Source organism: Colletotrichum spaethianum, assembly GCF_022836535.1.
Source record: "Colletotrichum spaethianum MAFF 239500 DNA, contig23, whole genome shotgun sequence".
Classification (NCBI taxonomy): Eukaryota; Fungi; Ascomycota; class Sordariomycetes; order Glomerellales; family Glomerellaceae; genus Colletotrichum; species Colletotrichum spaethianum.
The window spans coordinates 270519-286240 of NW_026054793.1; the positions used below are offsets into that span (position 1 = coordinate 270519).

The 15722-nt window shown below is 53.7% G+C and overlaps 2 protein-coding genes across 2 annotated transcripts; both read right to left on the reverse strand.

Moving 5' to 3' along the window:
- Positions 1-2783: 2783 nt before the first annotated feature.
- ColSpa_08522 (TBC domain-containing protein C1778.09) lies at positions 2784-4200 on the reverse strand (the record flags this gene model as incomplete). Its single annotated transcript, XM_049274734.1, has 4 exons — positions 2784-3228; positions 3312-3481; positions 3540-3894; positions 3953-4200. 4 exons carry the CDS (start codon positions 4198-4200, stop codon positions 2784-2786), a joined length of 1218 nt encoding a protein of 405 aa, XP_049130691.1.
- Positions 4201-10864: 6664 nt separating this feature from the next.
- ColSpa_08523 (SCF E3 ubiquitin ligase complex F-box protein grrA) lies at positions 10865-12644 on the reverse strand (the record flags this gene model as incomplete). The annotated part of the gene is made up of 4 exons (XM_049274735.1): positions 10865-11758; positions 11848-12318; positions 12355-12530; positions 12590-12644. 4 exons carry the CDS (start codon positions 12642-12644, stop codon positions 10865-10867), a joined length of 1596 nt encoding a protein of 531 aa, XP_049130692.1.
- Between the last annotated feature and the right edge of the window lie 3078 nt (positions 12645-15722).

The window sequence follows — 15722 nt, forward strand, 5'->3', positions numbered from 1 at the left end:
ATCTCGAGGCGGTAAAGCTTTATCCAACCACTTCTCGCCGGCGACATTTGCGCTGTTCGACTACTGTTCCAGACCTTGGCCACGGTGTGCTGCTTAATAACCTATCAACGAGACGGGTAGCATCCCGAGCGGTTGCGAAGCGAGCGGGTTGGACACGAATCCGAGGCTAAGAGAGCCGAGATTCAGAGTCGTCCACGCCTCATGCATCCCGTCGCAGTACCGACGACGATGCGGCCACCAGATCGAAAGTCTAGTCCCGAAACTTGGCGGTCCGCGGTTTCGCGAAATGAACCCCATCGGAATCCTTGGTCGCAGCAGAATGCTGGTTAGTGATTCCTTCCAAACATGCAGTTGAATGTTTGAACACCTGTGCTATCCCTCCCTGCCTGCACCACTAGTCGAAAATTTCTGCCCGCTTCGTCATCCAGGTTTGCTTTTTCCTTTTCCTGCCTTCTCTCTCATCGTCCTCTTTGATCGACTCTTGGCGTACGAGACGGAATAAGAAATGATGCAGTAGCACATGCGCCCCATACGTGTCTCCAACACCGCTGGCGAACCAGGGGTCTCCCGCACTCTCAGGAGGATGAACTCTCGAAAGTCCAAAGTTGCTCCGCTCTTATCCCTCCGATCGATCTTCCACGCTAGGGGCCGATGGCAACTTCCCGTTGATGTACAGGCATGTTATTCTTGACGAAAGGGAAATAAATTCAAAAAAGAAACGAAAGGAGAGGATCCCGGCTCGCAATAAGCAATCTACAGTACGAAGTGGGGCCATCTGCACGCCGGCAACCACTCGCCAAAATGCAAACCTGCGATGCCGACCTCGGGCCACTGTCGTCTTCCCAGCATCCTAGAGCCCCATTCCCATATGCGCATATGCGGGCACAAGAAGCAAGCACACCAACATGAACCCCCGGTGGCAGTCGTCTCCCACCTCTCTGCATGGGGTTCGTGTCATCGCTCAAGCCTTATTCGTGATAGATGTGCCCTTGGCTAGGGCCCCGGTCAGCGTGGTCATCGACCCGCAAGACCCTTTGGGACTGAAGAAGACACGACAAAAGCAAATAATGATGGCAATAATACAACCAGCCCGTTGTGTTTTATCATACCGACCTGGCGCAGCCCACCCCGCGGACTAACACAAAAGTTCCCGCTGGATGGCTACCCCGTTCACTGCCCGCATTTTCCCATGCGCGTCCTGCATGGTGGCTGCCTCCCTTGCAGGCAAACAATCACCTTGGGGGCCCGTCAAAGAATCATCCAGAGTCATCCTCCGTCACTGACCCTGGACGGATGCCAGGGAGCGGGCGCTTGGCTGCTGCCAGCGATCCGGCAAGCTCATGCACCCGACGAGAGCATGCATCCCCATCGCCCGCAATACCACTTTGGCAGCCGAGTCGTGTTGCAGACGCCAAAACACAACTTGACTTCTCGACAAGCTGCAGCCACGCACTTGCTCACCCGTCATTGGGCGGCTTCGTCTTCAATGCTTGATGGGATGGCCATGTGGCTCTTGGCCTATTCTGGCCGACTGTCTCGACTTTCGATATGACCGTCGCTACCCACTGTCGGTGCCCGCGCCCTGGCCTCTGCGGCCAAGCAGCCAAACAAATATGACATATATACGTATATACATATATACATACATACGTGCCTACTCAATTCGTCGGTCAGCTCTAGGGGCGACCAGTATTCCACTGACAGGAACCCACATTTGTTCAATGAACCGTGACTACGTTTACCGCTGTTGACCCTTGACACCAATGCGTGTCCTTGCTTTTCGATTACAACTGAAAATGGCCATTGCAATGTCGTTTGCGATGTAGGTTAAGCACCGTGATAGGGTGCAGCGAAGAAGGAATGTAGGACCGCAAATAGAAGAAGCGGCCGTACTTCCATGCTTCCCAACGATGTTCCATCAAACTCATGGGCTCCAGTCAATCGGAAGGGATATGCCCTTTGGAACATGTATGTCTGGAAGTGGTAGCACCAGTAGCGATTATTGGCTGGTCAATCTTATCCACACACAAATGATAGATGTACGGTTGCTCTCTGTCCTTGTGTGATCTCCATGTAGGTTTCCGCAGCCTAAGGCCGTGACTCTCAGGTAGCTGTCTAGGGCTTTGCTGACCCAGATCTTAAACAGGTGGCTTGGAAGGCCTCTTTGGCGGCATGGCAGCCGCACACCGATGTCTCGGAGTCGCCCAATCATGGTCTCAACTGTCTGACCGGTCCGGCATGCTTGCAGATTTCCAGCACCACGGTCGTGTGATCTAAGATTGTCTCTATTCTAAAGCCAGGCGATTGGCTGGCAGGAAAGTCTTCTCAAGGTGTCTCAAACTCTGCTTTGCAACATCAACTCAGCCGCTAGCCGTCATGTTGAGACCATTCAGTTAACGATCAGCACCAGCTCCCTGAAAAATCACGGGAGATGGAATCATAGAATTAGAATTGTGTGTGTTGTATTGCGTGCCAGCGCCGGATTTGACATCCCCACCAATGTATACATGCTTTTCCCAGCCGTTTTCTACTGTTTGAACTCCCAGAGACTCCATGCTTTTCTGACCGTGACAAAGGCAACAAACTTTTTTTTGCCGCAGCAGGGGTAATAGGATGCGGTGAGGGAAAAGGCAAAAAAGAAAATATGCAGTAGTCGGCCCCATGCCAGGAGCCCAGGCCCCCAGGATTAAGCAATGCAAGCCCAAGTAATGCAATCATGACACCTCAACTCCCGTTCCCGATGGCTTTTCAACAGAACAGTGAACGACTAACATGTCCCAGAGTCAGTTTGGGTACTTTCTGAGGGGGAAGAACGCGTCGGGCATTGGCTCCAGATGCCAAACGCGGTCGGCAGGCTTCTCGAAAGCGTCGAACCACTCGCGTTGAAGCTCAGCAGGAATGGACCAGCCAAGCTTCTCGTTGCGCACACGCATCCGAACGAGGTGGCGCTTCTCATCGGGACCCTGACCGTTGGTGAATGCCTCCCGGCGATGAAGGATGGCCAGATTGTTGATGAAGTGAATGTCGCCGGCTCGAGTCTGAATCTCCATCTGGGTTGCCTTAGCAACGGCCTCAAAGGCGTCGAGAGCCTCGACTTGACGAGGCGTCAAGGATGGAAAGTGGGCGGGGCGGGGATGGGTTGAATTTCCCATCAAAGGAGTCCGTCCAAAGTTGGTAATGATCTTTCCGTCGTGGTGGAAGAGAATCGGGCGGCATTGAAACTTGGGGCTGAGCCGCAGTTAGCAAACAAACCCATTGTTGCCCACAAAGCACAGAATGCTCTGGACTATAGCAGGGTTTGATTTACTTACAGGGCGAATGGCCAGTCTGAGCGGGACAGGGTGCGGATGATGTCCGGTCGAGTGGCTGCGAGAACGTTGTAGACAGTGTGGGCAGAGGCAATGATGCATTTCCCACCGGCTGCAGCGGTGTTCCGGGTCAACCAGCTGACAACGTCGCCCGACTCCTCATTGTGGAAGGTCTGAAGATGACATGTTTAGTGACATGGGGTCCTTCAGGGCGACGGACAAGATGCTTACAATGGCGGAAGTAGAATGGCGATGGTGATCAGCCTTGGCTTGGCTGGTGTTGTCGGCAACTATGTGGACTGTAACCGGAGTAAGCAGGTTTGCTGAGGCAAAGACAATGGGTGAATGTCGCGTACCAAGCATGTTCCCCTTCTTGTCTTGACGGCCACGCTGGTTGGCAATGTACCCCTGGATGCCAAGATACAGTACCGTGAGATCTTCGACCGAGTGCTTCTGCGGATCAAGGCCGCGGACCACAGCGAAACCCTTGCCGCAATGGATATCACGGGCAACGCGACCCAGAGCGGCACCAAGGATGGGCAAGGGAAAGTTGTCCTTGTTGACAAGATCACCATCAAGGCCAGGGCTAGTTTCATAACCGCAGTCAGACGTCGAGACGTTGTTGAGCAGGACCGAGGCCAAACATACCTTTAAAGTGCTTGAGGGCGGCGGCAAGCTCCTCGAGGTCCGCATTGGTGAGATTGTAGGTGTACTGCGACTCCCTGGTGAATTGCGGGCCGGTCCAGGCTGATTCGTCGACCACTGTCTCGGGAAAGCCAGTGGGGAGACCAGGGATCTCCGCGACTGGAGCGTGGTATTCAATGTGATGGATGTGGTGGGCAGCGGGTGCCGTGGTAGCACCCACGACCGGGCCAACAGCACTAGGCGCCATCTTGCTGATGTGAGAACTGAAATCGGACTTGTCAGACGACAACAACAGCCAACCTAAGCAAGCATGGACAGGGGCAGACGGACCTGTAGATGTTCGTTTGAGATTGGGTTGTCTACCGTGCGGCGTCGGATGTAGAGGCAGAAAAGGGTGTACGGAAAGAGAGCCCTGGATTAGGTCGAGGCTTTGGACGACGTCCCGTAAGAGAGCTATGCCGTGACTGGGCAGATGTGTGCTTGTATACGCGTGGAGACGAGTCCGCTCTGGGCCAAACTGTGCGTGTGCGGCAAAGACAGCCGGGTATAAAGGCTTGTTGAAGAGAAGACAAGAAAATGATGACGATGAAGAAGAAGTCGTAGATGATAGGAGAAACAGCTGAGGGAGAGCTCTGGAGACTCTGTCATGATCAGGCAGATGCCTAATATATCCGTTGACCACGAGGGCGACTGGCAGTCGGTGAAGAAAGAAACTGCAGCGGGAAAGAACCAGGGGCCAGGGCCAGGACGATTGGTGGCAAGGAATGGAAGGGAAGCGGGCAGGTACAGACAAGAGACGAGATGGCAGGAGGTTGCTGGATGTATGGGACCCTTGAGTGAGGTAGTTACCCGTGTTGCACCTGCTCTGCGTCTGCGTAGGGGTCTGATGGTGACGAAGTTGATTAAGTATGAGGAAACAGCAGGCGAGGCGAGGCGCGGTGCTGTACCTACTTTTGACTCTCCTGTCGAGTGTCCCTCACCGTCGATGGCTACATGCGCATGGGCGGTGGGTGTGGGTTGGAGTGATGGGCGTGCGACGACAAAGATCCAGAGGCAGCGGCAGGAAGGTAGTTTGCGGGAGAGCGGCAAGGTCAGCAGTTGGCAGGTGAGCTAGGCCGTTGGGATGTGACTGGGAAAAGAGATGAGGTGACGCGGGAGGTTGCCGTCGAGACAGCTTTAAGTCATGGGGACAGTCGCGAGAAGAAGAAGAAACGGCATTGATTTGGAGGCGAACAAAGCATGGAAGGGAGATTGAGATGGAGCTACCCGACTTCAGGTAAGGCATGTGCTAAATAAAAAGAATAAAAAAAATGAAAATAAAAAAAGAAGAGACAGGTAAAGCAATGCAAGGCAAGGCAGAGCATAGCAAGTCAACCTGGAAAGCGCAGCATGGTAGAGGGAAGGCGACGCAACAAGAGAGATCCAATGCAGCGCAGCAGGGAAGAAGAGCAAGCCGCATTCCCCTACATCTGCTATTCTTGCCTTACCTTGCCATGCCATGCCATGCCATGGCTCACATGAATGGTACCTACCGACCGTACTGCACGCGATGGCATGGGTGTTTCCAAAACGGATATGAGGAAGGGGAAGTAAGAAGAAAGAAAGAAAGATGGGGATTGACAACTGCCATTCCTCGACTCCATACCTACTGCTCTGCCGGCTCCTTCCAATACGCGCAGTGGTTGGTTTGAAGCGCGGCGCTGTACCTTTCCATGTAGGCAATGGTCGACGGGAGTGTCATCTCAAGGTCGCCTACCAGGCGGCCCAGTGCCACGACGTGAGATGAGAAGCGCTTGGTACCTTCGTCGGGTACCTACGAAGAAGAAACGCTAGGAAAGGAGGAGGAGATATGGGCTGGTCTGGGCTGAGCTGAGCCGTCATTGAGATGCACTACCTGAACCCGGTGTAGGGCGAAGGCAAAATACGATGCGCACAGATGCCCCATCCCGAGGCTATATGGCTTCGATTGTTCATGCCCTGCCGTTGTTTTCTCACCTGGCGTGGATTACCTCCGGACCAAAAAATATGGTCGCGTTGGTGGGTTATCTCTTCACAAACTAAGGGATGTTGGTTGACTCCTGCGCGGCGGCGGCGGGGGTTTGAATGGGTTGGAGAACTGGTACGAAATGTGGAGGCTGTTGGCAGAAGAAGGCAGAGCGCCCCCCCCCCCCCCCCCAAGTAAGGAGGGGTAAGATGGGTCCAGACAACTGTTGGGTCTGCGCTGCCATGAGGGCAGTCTTCGCGATATTCGACTTGTGGCGAGGGATAGCAAGGGCAAAGGACGCAGGAAACCGACGAAAAAGAGATGTGCAGTACATGGGTGCAAGGTTCGCGGTACAAACAGAGCAGATCAGATCAGAGCAGACAACACCAGATCCCACCATCTAGTCCAATCCGACATGCCGCTACCGTTGTCTGCCTGCATATGCATGTACGTGGTGCGTGTACTTCATGCGTCCATTTTACGCACGTAAAGGACCTGCTGGCAGGCTTCGGCAGCGGCAGCCCGCCAGAGAATTGACCAAGATGCACAGTAAAGAAAGCTAGACTGACTCACTTTGCCATGGCAGGGAAGATGGCTCGTTGTGGAACGCGTAGCGCCTACTCAACCGCTGAAACTGTGACGGGATCTTGACGGGATCTTGACGGGATCGAAGACAGGCGGGTGCGTGATGTGCTATTAGGTGAGGGAGTGGGTGGGCAACCGGACGCTTCCATGCAGATGTGAGCTCGGATGGTGAATAGGACGATGGATTGGCATTGTACACTAGCAAACAGGGTCCGACATTGGATGAACCTGAATCACCAACGCTCAGTCATGGGAGGGAGTGGTAGCATCCCGGTAGGGGAAAGGGTGTGCGATCAGAGACAATATCGATGCCACCTCCAAACAGAAACCACGTTTTGTGGCCGGCGCCTCCAGTGCTTGGGCGATCGGCGGAGAGGTAGGAAGTGAGTGGAATCTGAAATGCAAACTTGAAGGGCGGAAAAGAGGTCAGAATTGAGAAGAAAAAGCGACGTGGCTCGCCCTTACCCGCCCGGAGCTTTTTGTGGCTCCTCGTGTAACGAGAGCCATCATAAAACACTAGGTGCGATGACGGGTTCGCGGGTGTTCGGGAGCACTAGGAAACGGCAAAGGCAGTTAGTTTGGCTGGCGGCGGCCGTCTTGTTAGGCCCGGCATTGCAGTCAAGTTGCACGCTCCGAGGACATGATCGGAAATGAATGATGACCGATCCGATCTGTGCTTCGTGTTGCCTCTTTGTGACAGCTTGCGACCCCAGGTGATAATACGGGTAGGCGAGCTGGTTAGCGCTCAGGTACGGCTATCTGAAGCTGAGATCCACTTTACTCTGAAGACGTGGACCATCCTAATCGGCCCTGCTGCTGTTGGTCGCGCTGCTTGTCTAGCCATGCTCGATCCCGAGTGACCAAAGGAGACGCCGGGCATCTGACGTGGACGAGGGCGGATCGCGAATGGGTACTGGGACTTGCATGGCCTGCAGGGGACTGGACTAGAAGAATGACAAGTGGAAAATGAGGACAAGCTCAACGATGGAAATGACCATCGCCAGGGGCTCAAATGCAGCACGAGACAGCTAGCTGTTCGGAGATGGCTAGTTGGCCGGCTAGTTGGGCTAAGAAGTGTGTGTGTCTAAGCTATCCATGTCTGGAACGTGGAGTCGGTAGCATGGACAACGTAAGTTGTTTCCACAAAGAAAAGCAATGAAGAATATTCCCAGGATGCGTCCGCCGCATATCTCGTCCTGTCAGTTGTATACTGTACATGGTGGCGCGGTACTGGTGTCTAGGTAGTAGTTCGTGTCCCTGGGTAGAGGTGCATGTCCCAGAAAATGCACGCAACCGGAGGCATGCAGAAAAACAGCATGGAAGGGGAGCATATCGGGAAAAAGAAAGGAGGAAAACACCATGACCCAGAAGAGAACGAAGAACAGGCTCATAAAGAGGGTGGATCTGGAGAAGAACGGCGCGGAGGGGGGAGGGAGACTGAGAAAGTGGTTGTAGGGGGAGAAGGGAGAGAGGATCGCATCACATCCCCATCTTCGAACCTCGGCGATGTCGAATTTGTCGGCGAAAAGTGCAAAGTGAGGAAGAATGTCCGATGTGGCTCGCAAATCCCACCTCGCATGATGCACCATGGACCTATCCTTTCTTTTCTTTTCTTCCTTTTTTGTACTTGGGCCCATGTGAAATATGCAAGTAGCCGAGGGGCAGGCGAACGGGACCTGCGAGCCGTAACCCTTGTCATCGATGATGGAACCACTTGTAATCAGTTTCGGTCTCACTAGCGTATTTTCCAAAGAGGGAGGGTCCCTGTGCAGCCACCCCGGCGACTTCCTCGTCGGGACGTTGCTGTGGGTCCCGAGAAAGGGAGGGAAAGTGGATTCGCCGGGAACGTATCGTCCAGCTTCCGCTGGGCTCCACCGCTCCTGGTTGAACCTCACCTCGTCTCACCCGCTGCGCTCTGCTTCACTTGGTCACCTCTGGACCGTCTAGGTCAATGGCCAAGAGAATTGCCCAAGCAATGCGACCTTGCAGGTGCGATGCAACGCTATTTAGTCCAGTTTGCGCAACTTTCCGGGTGCTTATCCGTACCGGTGAGCCGAATGATTTACCCAGTCGAGACTTGAAGGTAGGGTTAGGACAAACAGTAGATGGGCCTCAGGAAAATACTATTCTTTTTCGATTCCGCGTTATTGTTGGACAGTCGTGCTTCTGGGGTTGCTTTTGCTTCCTCTACTTCCTTGTCGCCCCTCCCCCTTATGTAAGTCAAGATTTTGGTTCAAGTCCTGGGCCAAAGTTTTTTTGGAAAAGAATACTGCGCTCGAGGGTTGTGTAAACTCCCCAATGAACAGAATAGTCACTGGATATCCTCCGCGCTCCATCCCCTAAATGTCCTAGTGTGAAAGGCGGATGGTCCACACCACGCCATGATCCCCATTCCCTAATCCCCATTTCTCATTCCCATTACTCTGTACAAAACACCCTCCCGATACCTAGTCCGCGTTCCGATGATCGATCGTTCTTCTCAGATTGCCACTCGGCCGAAACACATTCCCATATCTAGCACAGGCATAGACGCACACGCAGCAGTACGTGTGTCCCTGCCTGCTGTCTGGCTTCTGATTCTGTCTGAGATGGAATTAGCTTTTCTTTGACAACACTGGCCCGGCCGCGAACCAGAGCTGCAGATGAATCTGATCGAAGGCGGGGGCTGCATTCGCCGGTGAAGGATTTCTACGAATAGCACCGCGCCACTCCACACCTCTGACGGAACACCCGTCTGCAAGGACACCTGCAGGACCCTGTCAAACGGTGCACATGGCTGCTGATCGACAAATCTCAGTTCGCAAACACACACCCCCGCCGTCGAGGCAATGTTTTCATAGTTTGGGAAAGGAATGCTGATTCTTGGCTGCCAGGTCTCAGTCTCGCTGGTGTCTAAGGCATGAACTCGTCTTGTACCCGGATGGTACAAAGAATCACGGTATGACTTGTGAAGTGAGCATCACTGGGCCAGCAGATCCGACCTCAGACACATATAGTCTATCCGCTCTTGCGATCAGATGAACATCATGTACCTTGCTCACCCCGGAGTTCTGGGTTCTGGGTGCGGGCTTCGCATAAAATTTCTTCATCCGCGAAGCCCTTGGACATCTCGACTGGATATGCAGACCGCATACGTACGCCTTGGCTACTGCAACACGCGACGACGGAATCCGGACAAACGAATGAGCAGAGAAACACATTGACTATAGACAACACCAGCTACGACGACAACGACATTGACAATCTTCCAGCCCATACTCATTCTCACCACCCCGTCATGATCGTCAACTTCATTGCCATCTCCACCTTGGCCTCATCACGAGCCTTCCGTACTGGTCCCCACAAGAAAGAGAAAAACAAAACCACCGGAATGCGTTCTCCCGTTCCCTCTATGAAACAAACAGACGTTACTGGGCCTCCAAAATAAGAGCCTTGGTCGAATAAAGAGAACATGTGAGAATCAAACGGCCTGCTTGGAAAATGGAGAAGAAACGAGAGGGAAGGAAAAAATAACTCCGATTTCCATGCCAAACCTTCAAAGCCAATGACTTGTCTTTTTTGGCCCGCCCGCATTGCGCCTCTGCACGTCGCTGATAGTGCATCCCTGCCCCAAAACAATGATCCAAACGGAAAGTATCGCCTCCCCCCTCACGTCCTGACACGCACTTCCTCCCCACCTAGAGCTTCGACTAATATGCCCACGTTTGGGGCTGCCAGTCTCGCTGGAAGAGTTGGCTGACGAAAAAGTATGGCTGCTCGTATTGATTGGCCTGCTGAACTTCTTCCCATTCATGCTCTAGAGTCAACGTGTTAGCCACCAAGCCCATCTGGTGGTTGGTCCGTCACTGCCGACCGAAGGGAGACTCTCAGAGCCATCTCCCTGCACGTCAAGGAACCCCGATGGGTGGAGTGGCAGCTTCGCAAGGGGAAATGAAGGTTATCACTCACTGTGAGCCATGGCCTGTGACCGCGTCCAGTGGATAAATTGTACCGCGTCTTCGTCCAGCTGTGCCAGTGTCCGCAGATCTTGGTCTCTGCACTCATCGGAAAACGGGTAGATTCCCTTATTGCAGTAGTGGAAATACGCCAGGAGAATTGTGCCTCCTGCCCGTCAGTCTTTCGTCAGCATGTCTTACTCAACAGAAACAGAAACAAACGAGAAAGGAACACCGCGACAGATAAAATATCGCCCCAGCCCTCTGCTTTCCATACCTAAGTGATATTCTTGAACGTCCGACTCTCGCGCGAACTTTTTCTACAACAAACGCGACATCAACCATTAGCACTGTTTTTTTTTCTTTCTTATTCATCTGGCGGGGTGCCCGCAGGAAGTCTGCACAGGTCAACTTACACCCATGCCATGCTTCTGGGCGTATGAGGCATCATGGTCCGTAACGAGCGCGATGTTGTGCAGCAGAATGAAAGTCACAAGGTACGTCGTCAGCCACGTCTTCTGTTTGTTCTGAAGCGTCATCTTCTGCAATTTCTCCAGCATTTCTCGTCGAAGTCTGGCCTGTATGTGTTGGATGAGAACCAAGTCCAATTGTGCTCCCATTACTGGCGGAAGAGGGATGCTTCCGTGTTGCGGGCTACTGCTGTCGAGTATGTCGCGACTCATGCCAAGCGTCTCGTCGCCTACAATTTCGATTGATTTGGTCGTCAAGCGTACTGCCATCCAGAGTTCCAGTGTTTGGAGTAAAAGGTCCCGTTCTTCTGGCGGCGTGCTGGCGCTCTGCGACAACTCCCAGGCTTTGAGATAGGTGGTGTAAATCAGTTGGTCTTGGACACCCATCCGGACGCCCATCACACTCTCAATGACTGATTTGAAGCAGCTAACGACACCCCTCTTGATGTAGTCTTCGTAGGCTGTTTGTGCTTCGTCAAGGTTCGTGATGGCGTATGTAGGAATTGCGACCGACTTCTTCACGCCTTTAGCGACCCAAGTGCGCTCCAGTTTGTCACCAGGTTGCGGGATGAATTCTCGCACATGCAATTGCACGCACATTTCGACCGGCGTGTATCCTTCCCATAGACGGATTGTCTTCACTTCACTCGATGCCCAATTGTTGATATTGTCTACGATGCCGTTGCCCCAGCGCCGTGTCCACTCGTAGCCAGGCGCCTGGCCTCGTTTAAAGAAGTTGCATTCTGTGATCTTGCGACGCACGCAAGGTTGTCTGAAGAGTTGCTTATGGTGATTGTTGGACGACTTGGGCTTGCATCCCACACATGGACCCTTCGGGTCTTCTGGGTCAGTTTTGCACTTGTTTCGTCAGTAATTGCATGGTATTTCATCCGATCAACAAAGGACTGCACGTCACTTACCCGCACTCGTTGCATCTTACACCGAATGCAAGATCCATGCTTTCTCGTTGCAGCAGTTTCTTCCCGCGCCTTCTGATCTTTGAAAGGGCCGCGCTTGGAAGCCGGCGGTCGCTGATGAGGGAAAACAACATCGAGGCTATTGCTGTGGGCTGATATATCCACTTCCTCGGTTTTGACGCACTGCATAGCATAGGCGGGGGGCATTGTAAAACTTGCCGTCCTCGCAGGAATGGATGATGGCTGATGCAGCGCGGGAGACACAGTCATGCCCATCATGTTGTCGTTGTATGGGCCTGGCATGCCTTCTCTTGCGGAAAGATGACGATCATTGGTAAGGCTGGAAAAGTTGATAGGATCACCGCCAGAAATAACAGTCGTGTTAGTGTAGTACACAGCCGTCGATACATCAGCCGGGTAGACGATGGGGTCATGTCCGGGGTTCTGAGGAGCCATAGTGTGATTGGGGCTCTCCTGTATAGGTTGATATTGTGGCACGTACGTGCTCACCATCCCAGGATCTGTGACGGGGAAGGGGTTTGGTACATTGGAGGCGATGGTAGTAGGGACATAGACGTCTGGCTGAGAGACTTGCGCCGAAGGTGGCTTCTCGACCTCGTAGGGTCTATTGATGCTGGTCCCGTAGTCGTAGGCGTTGGTATCCGTCCCAGAAAGCGGCTCGTAAACTACCGCGCACATCAGTCAACCTACTTCAAGTGGTTGTATCATTTGTCGAGATACATACCGCCATTAGAGACGCCGCAAGGGCTCCAGCAGCTCCGGCACATTACCAGTGCCATGGTTTGTAGTCCTTCAGTCAGCCCGTTGAGACCCGGACCTTGAAACCCCGGAGGGTATTGCTGCGGACCAATGCCGTCGAGAACATGATGTCCGTGATGTCCGACTGGTCGAGACTTATCTTCGAATTCCGGAGAAAGAGAACTGGATTGGTATGGTGGCGACATGGAGTAAGATTGCATGAGCCTTTGTCTTTTGTGATTGTATTGGCTTTGCAACAAGTTGTGTGAGAGCAGTTGGTGAAGTTGAGCCCCAGGGAGATCGTAAAGCGTTGCAACTTGTGAGATGAGGAATTGGGTTTCGGGTGAGAGGTTAGAGAAGTCAGGGTCGAGGAATGAAGAAAATGACGGGCTCTGCTGAGATCCCAGCACTTTGATAGAGTCGTCCTTGGGGCAGGCAGCCCGGCGCTTCCTGGGATTATTATTCTAAGACGAAATCAATTCACCGCACATTCAGAAGGGGGGAATAGGGCAGACGGGGGAGGGGGCTGATCAGCAAATATGAACAAGCCGGGGCCAACAAAGATATGAGGGGACGACGTGTGTGTAATGATGCGGGTGATGGACGGCAGCTGGGCGCGAGGGATAATGGGGAAGATCGGTGATATATCCCCATGCACGCTGCCGCCAGCCGGGAAGCAGGGACATCTCTTACCATGATTGATGCAATAAGAGAGGGTGTGTTGGACAAAGCCTAGTAGCGAGACCAAGTACCACAATCTGTGGCATGTATGAGGTATACGGCAGCGACAAGCAGTAAAGCAGGAGTGAGCGAGGAGGCACAGCGAAGCACAAGGGGAGCGTTGAAAATTGCGCCTCACCGGGAGGGGGTGGGGGAGCTACGGTCTCACGAGAGCCATTGCCACATAATGGCACCCCTTGTGCGCGAGTGGAGTACGGGAGAAAGGGTAAGGTAGGGGAAACGAGAGGAGGGTTGATGACTCGGCCAGGAGCAAAAGGCGGAGTGAAGAACAAGTCAACGTAGGTAGGAAACAGAGGAGTGGAAATGAAAGTAGGGAGTCGGGCTAGAATGGGGTTGTGAAGAGAGACAGATAGGCCCTGCTTGACAGCAGACACTCGGCCGAAACTGGGGGGGGAGAACCAAAGGAAGAGACGGCAAGACTACGTGCGCCTGCGGGCTTGGATATGTCGCTCTGCTTTTTGGGGGTTTGCTTCTACTGCTGCCTCGCTTTGGAGCACTGCGTCGATTTCCTTGGTGCTTTGCTGATGTCGCAGACGGTCGCTGCTGCCTGTGGTCTGACGCTGCCCGTCTCGTTGTTTTTCCCACCCGGCGCGATTTTGAGACGTTGTCGCCCTCGTTGCTGGCTTGTGCGATGTCTCTTGCGGTGGAGCACAGCGTTGCGCGCGCGTTGGCAGGCTAAGATCAGAGAGCGTGCCGATAGAAACTCTGTTGCTGGCGATTGGCGTAGCCTGTGCTGGTCGGTCGGTCTGGAGAAGGAGTCGAGGCTGGAGTGAGAAGACTCGGTGAGAGGAAGTTGAGGAAGTGGGCTGCACCCGTGCTGAATTGTATTTCACCGGTCTGAGGGGTACTCGTGAGAGGACAGGGGTTCTTGAGACCACGCCACGCGAGAAGAGGAGCCGAGCATCTTCCCGCCCCTGCCGAGTGGATGGATTTCAGGCTGCCCGTCTGATGGGAACAGGCTGACAGGGGTGGTGGGAAAGATGCCCACGGTACCGACCGTCGTGAGTTCTGCTGATCCTGTTTCTGGACCTCTGTTCCGTCTTTCTTGTGTAACCAACATCTGCTGTTTGCTTCCTCTGCAGGCGAAGGAGCGGTTTTCGGGAACGACTCAGTGCTCAAGAGCTGCCTTAACGTTTGATCTACTATGCCCTGCTTGTTGCTCGAGGCGATGGCCGTGGTGTAGTTTCTGGCTAAGGACTGCGGCCGGTTGTTTTCGGGAGGCGGAAGGCTGCCCAAGGCTATCCTCGGATGTATGTGCTTTATGTGAAGCGTCATCATTGATCCCATGCGGCAGACGACGTGATCGAGGACTGGGAGTCATCATGATCCCGCCCCGCTAACAGCGTGTGCTGTGTTACCAATACGCCGAGGCAGCCAACCACCTCGCGGGGCGGCCGCAACCCCCGGGTATTTGGCTCATCCTTTTTTTGCCTGGCAGTCTGACCTCCACGCTTTCGACGTTCCATCGGAAAGCGCCACGGTCCCGAGAGTCTGACACCGTCCACCTGTTTGCTTACCTCTGGTAGGTCGCCTGCGTGGCTAAGTTGAAGCGTGTGCCCAAGGAAACTCGGAACAGCCTCGTCGTTGGATTACTTTGGGGAGGTACACCCGTACTCATCCGGAGACCGTCATCGCTTATCCGTAAGACATCCGAAGGATATCGAGCATGGGCCAGTAAGGATATGATGACTTCGCACGCCGCCTATGTACCATAGTATTAGTATAGCCTAGATGGGCACGATGAAGATTCCCAAAGCAGAAAAGCAGGGCCTTGAGAAGACGCTTTTTTCCTTCCTCTTTGAACCCGGGACCGGTCAGTTGCTTCTCGCCATTCTGTTGATTGGTTCACACAACAGTCCGTCGGCCAATCGATGAGTCGATAGTGCTAAGGCTCACACAGGATTGAGAGATTAGCATATTCAACCCTTGATAAAAAACGTAGCCGCTCAGCTCCAGGAACCGGGTGAACGTCCACCGCCACCAACACCCTGTCACCACTGCCTAATTCGACATGGCTGGCGGCATTATTAAGTTGGCTTCTTGGGTTCCGTCAAGGAGTCTGTCGGTTAAGTATGAGAAAGTGAAGCTTGCAGGATGCGTCCCGGCCGCCCCATGTCTGCCCACAGGCCCTTGACCGCCTTCGACGTCCCCACACACCCTGGTCTTATTGTGTATACTGCCTCGTGGCGGACGGTCGCTGGACCGCAAAAGAGATGGACCAGACTTCACCGCGGAAAGACGATCCAGACACCTGACGAAGAGACTCTGGCAATGGGTCCGGCCCACCCACAGCGGGAAGCGTTGTGCTCCTTAACCAGGAAGAAATGGTCTTTGCCAGGAAATCGCATGTGCCATCCTGGCGACAGCCGAGAGGATGC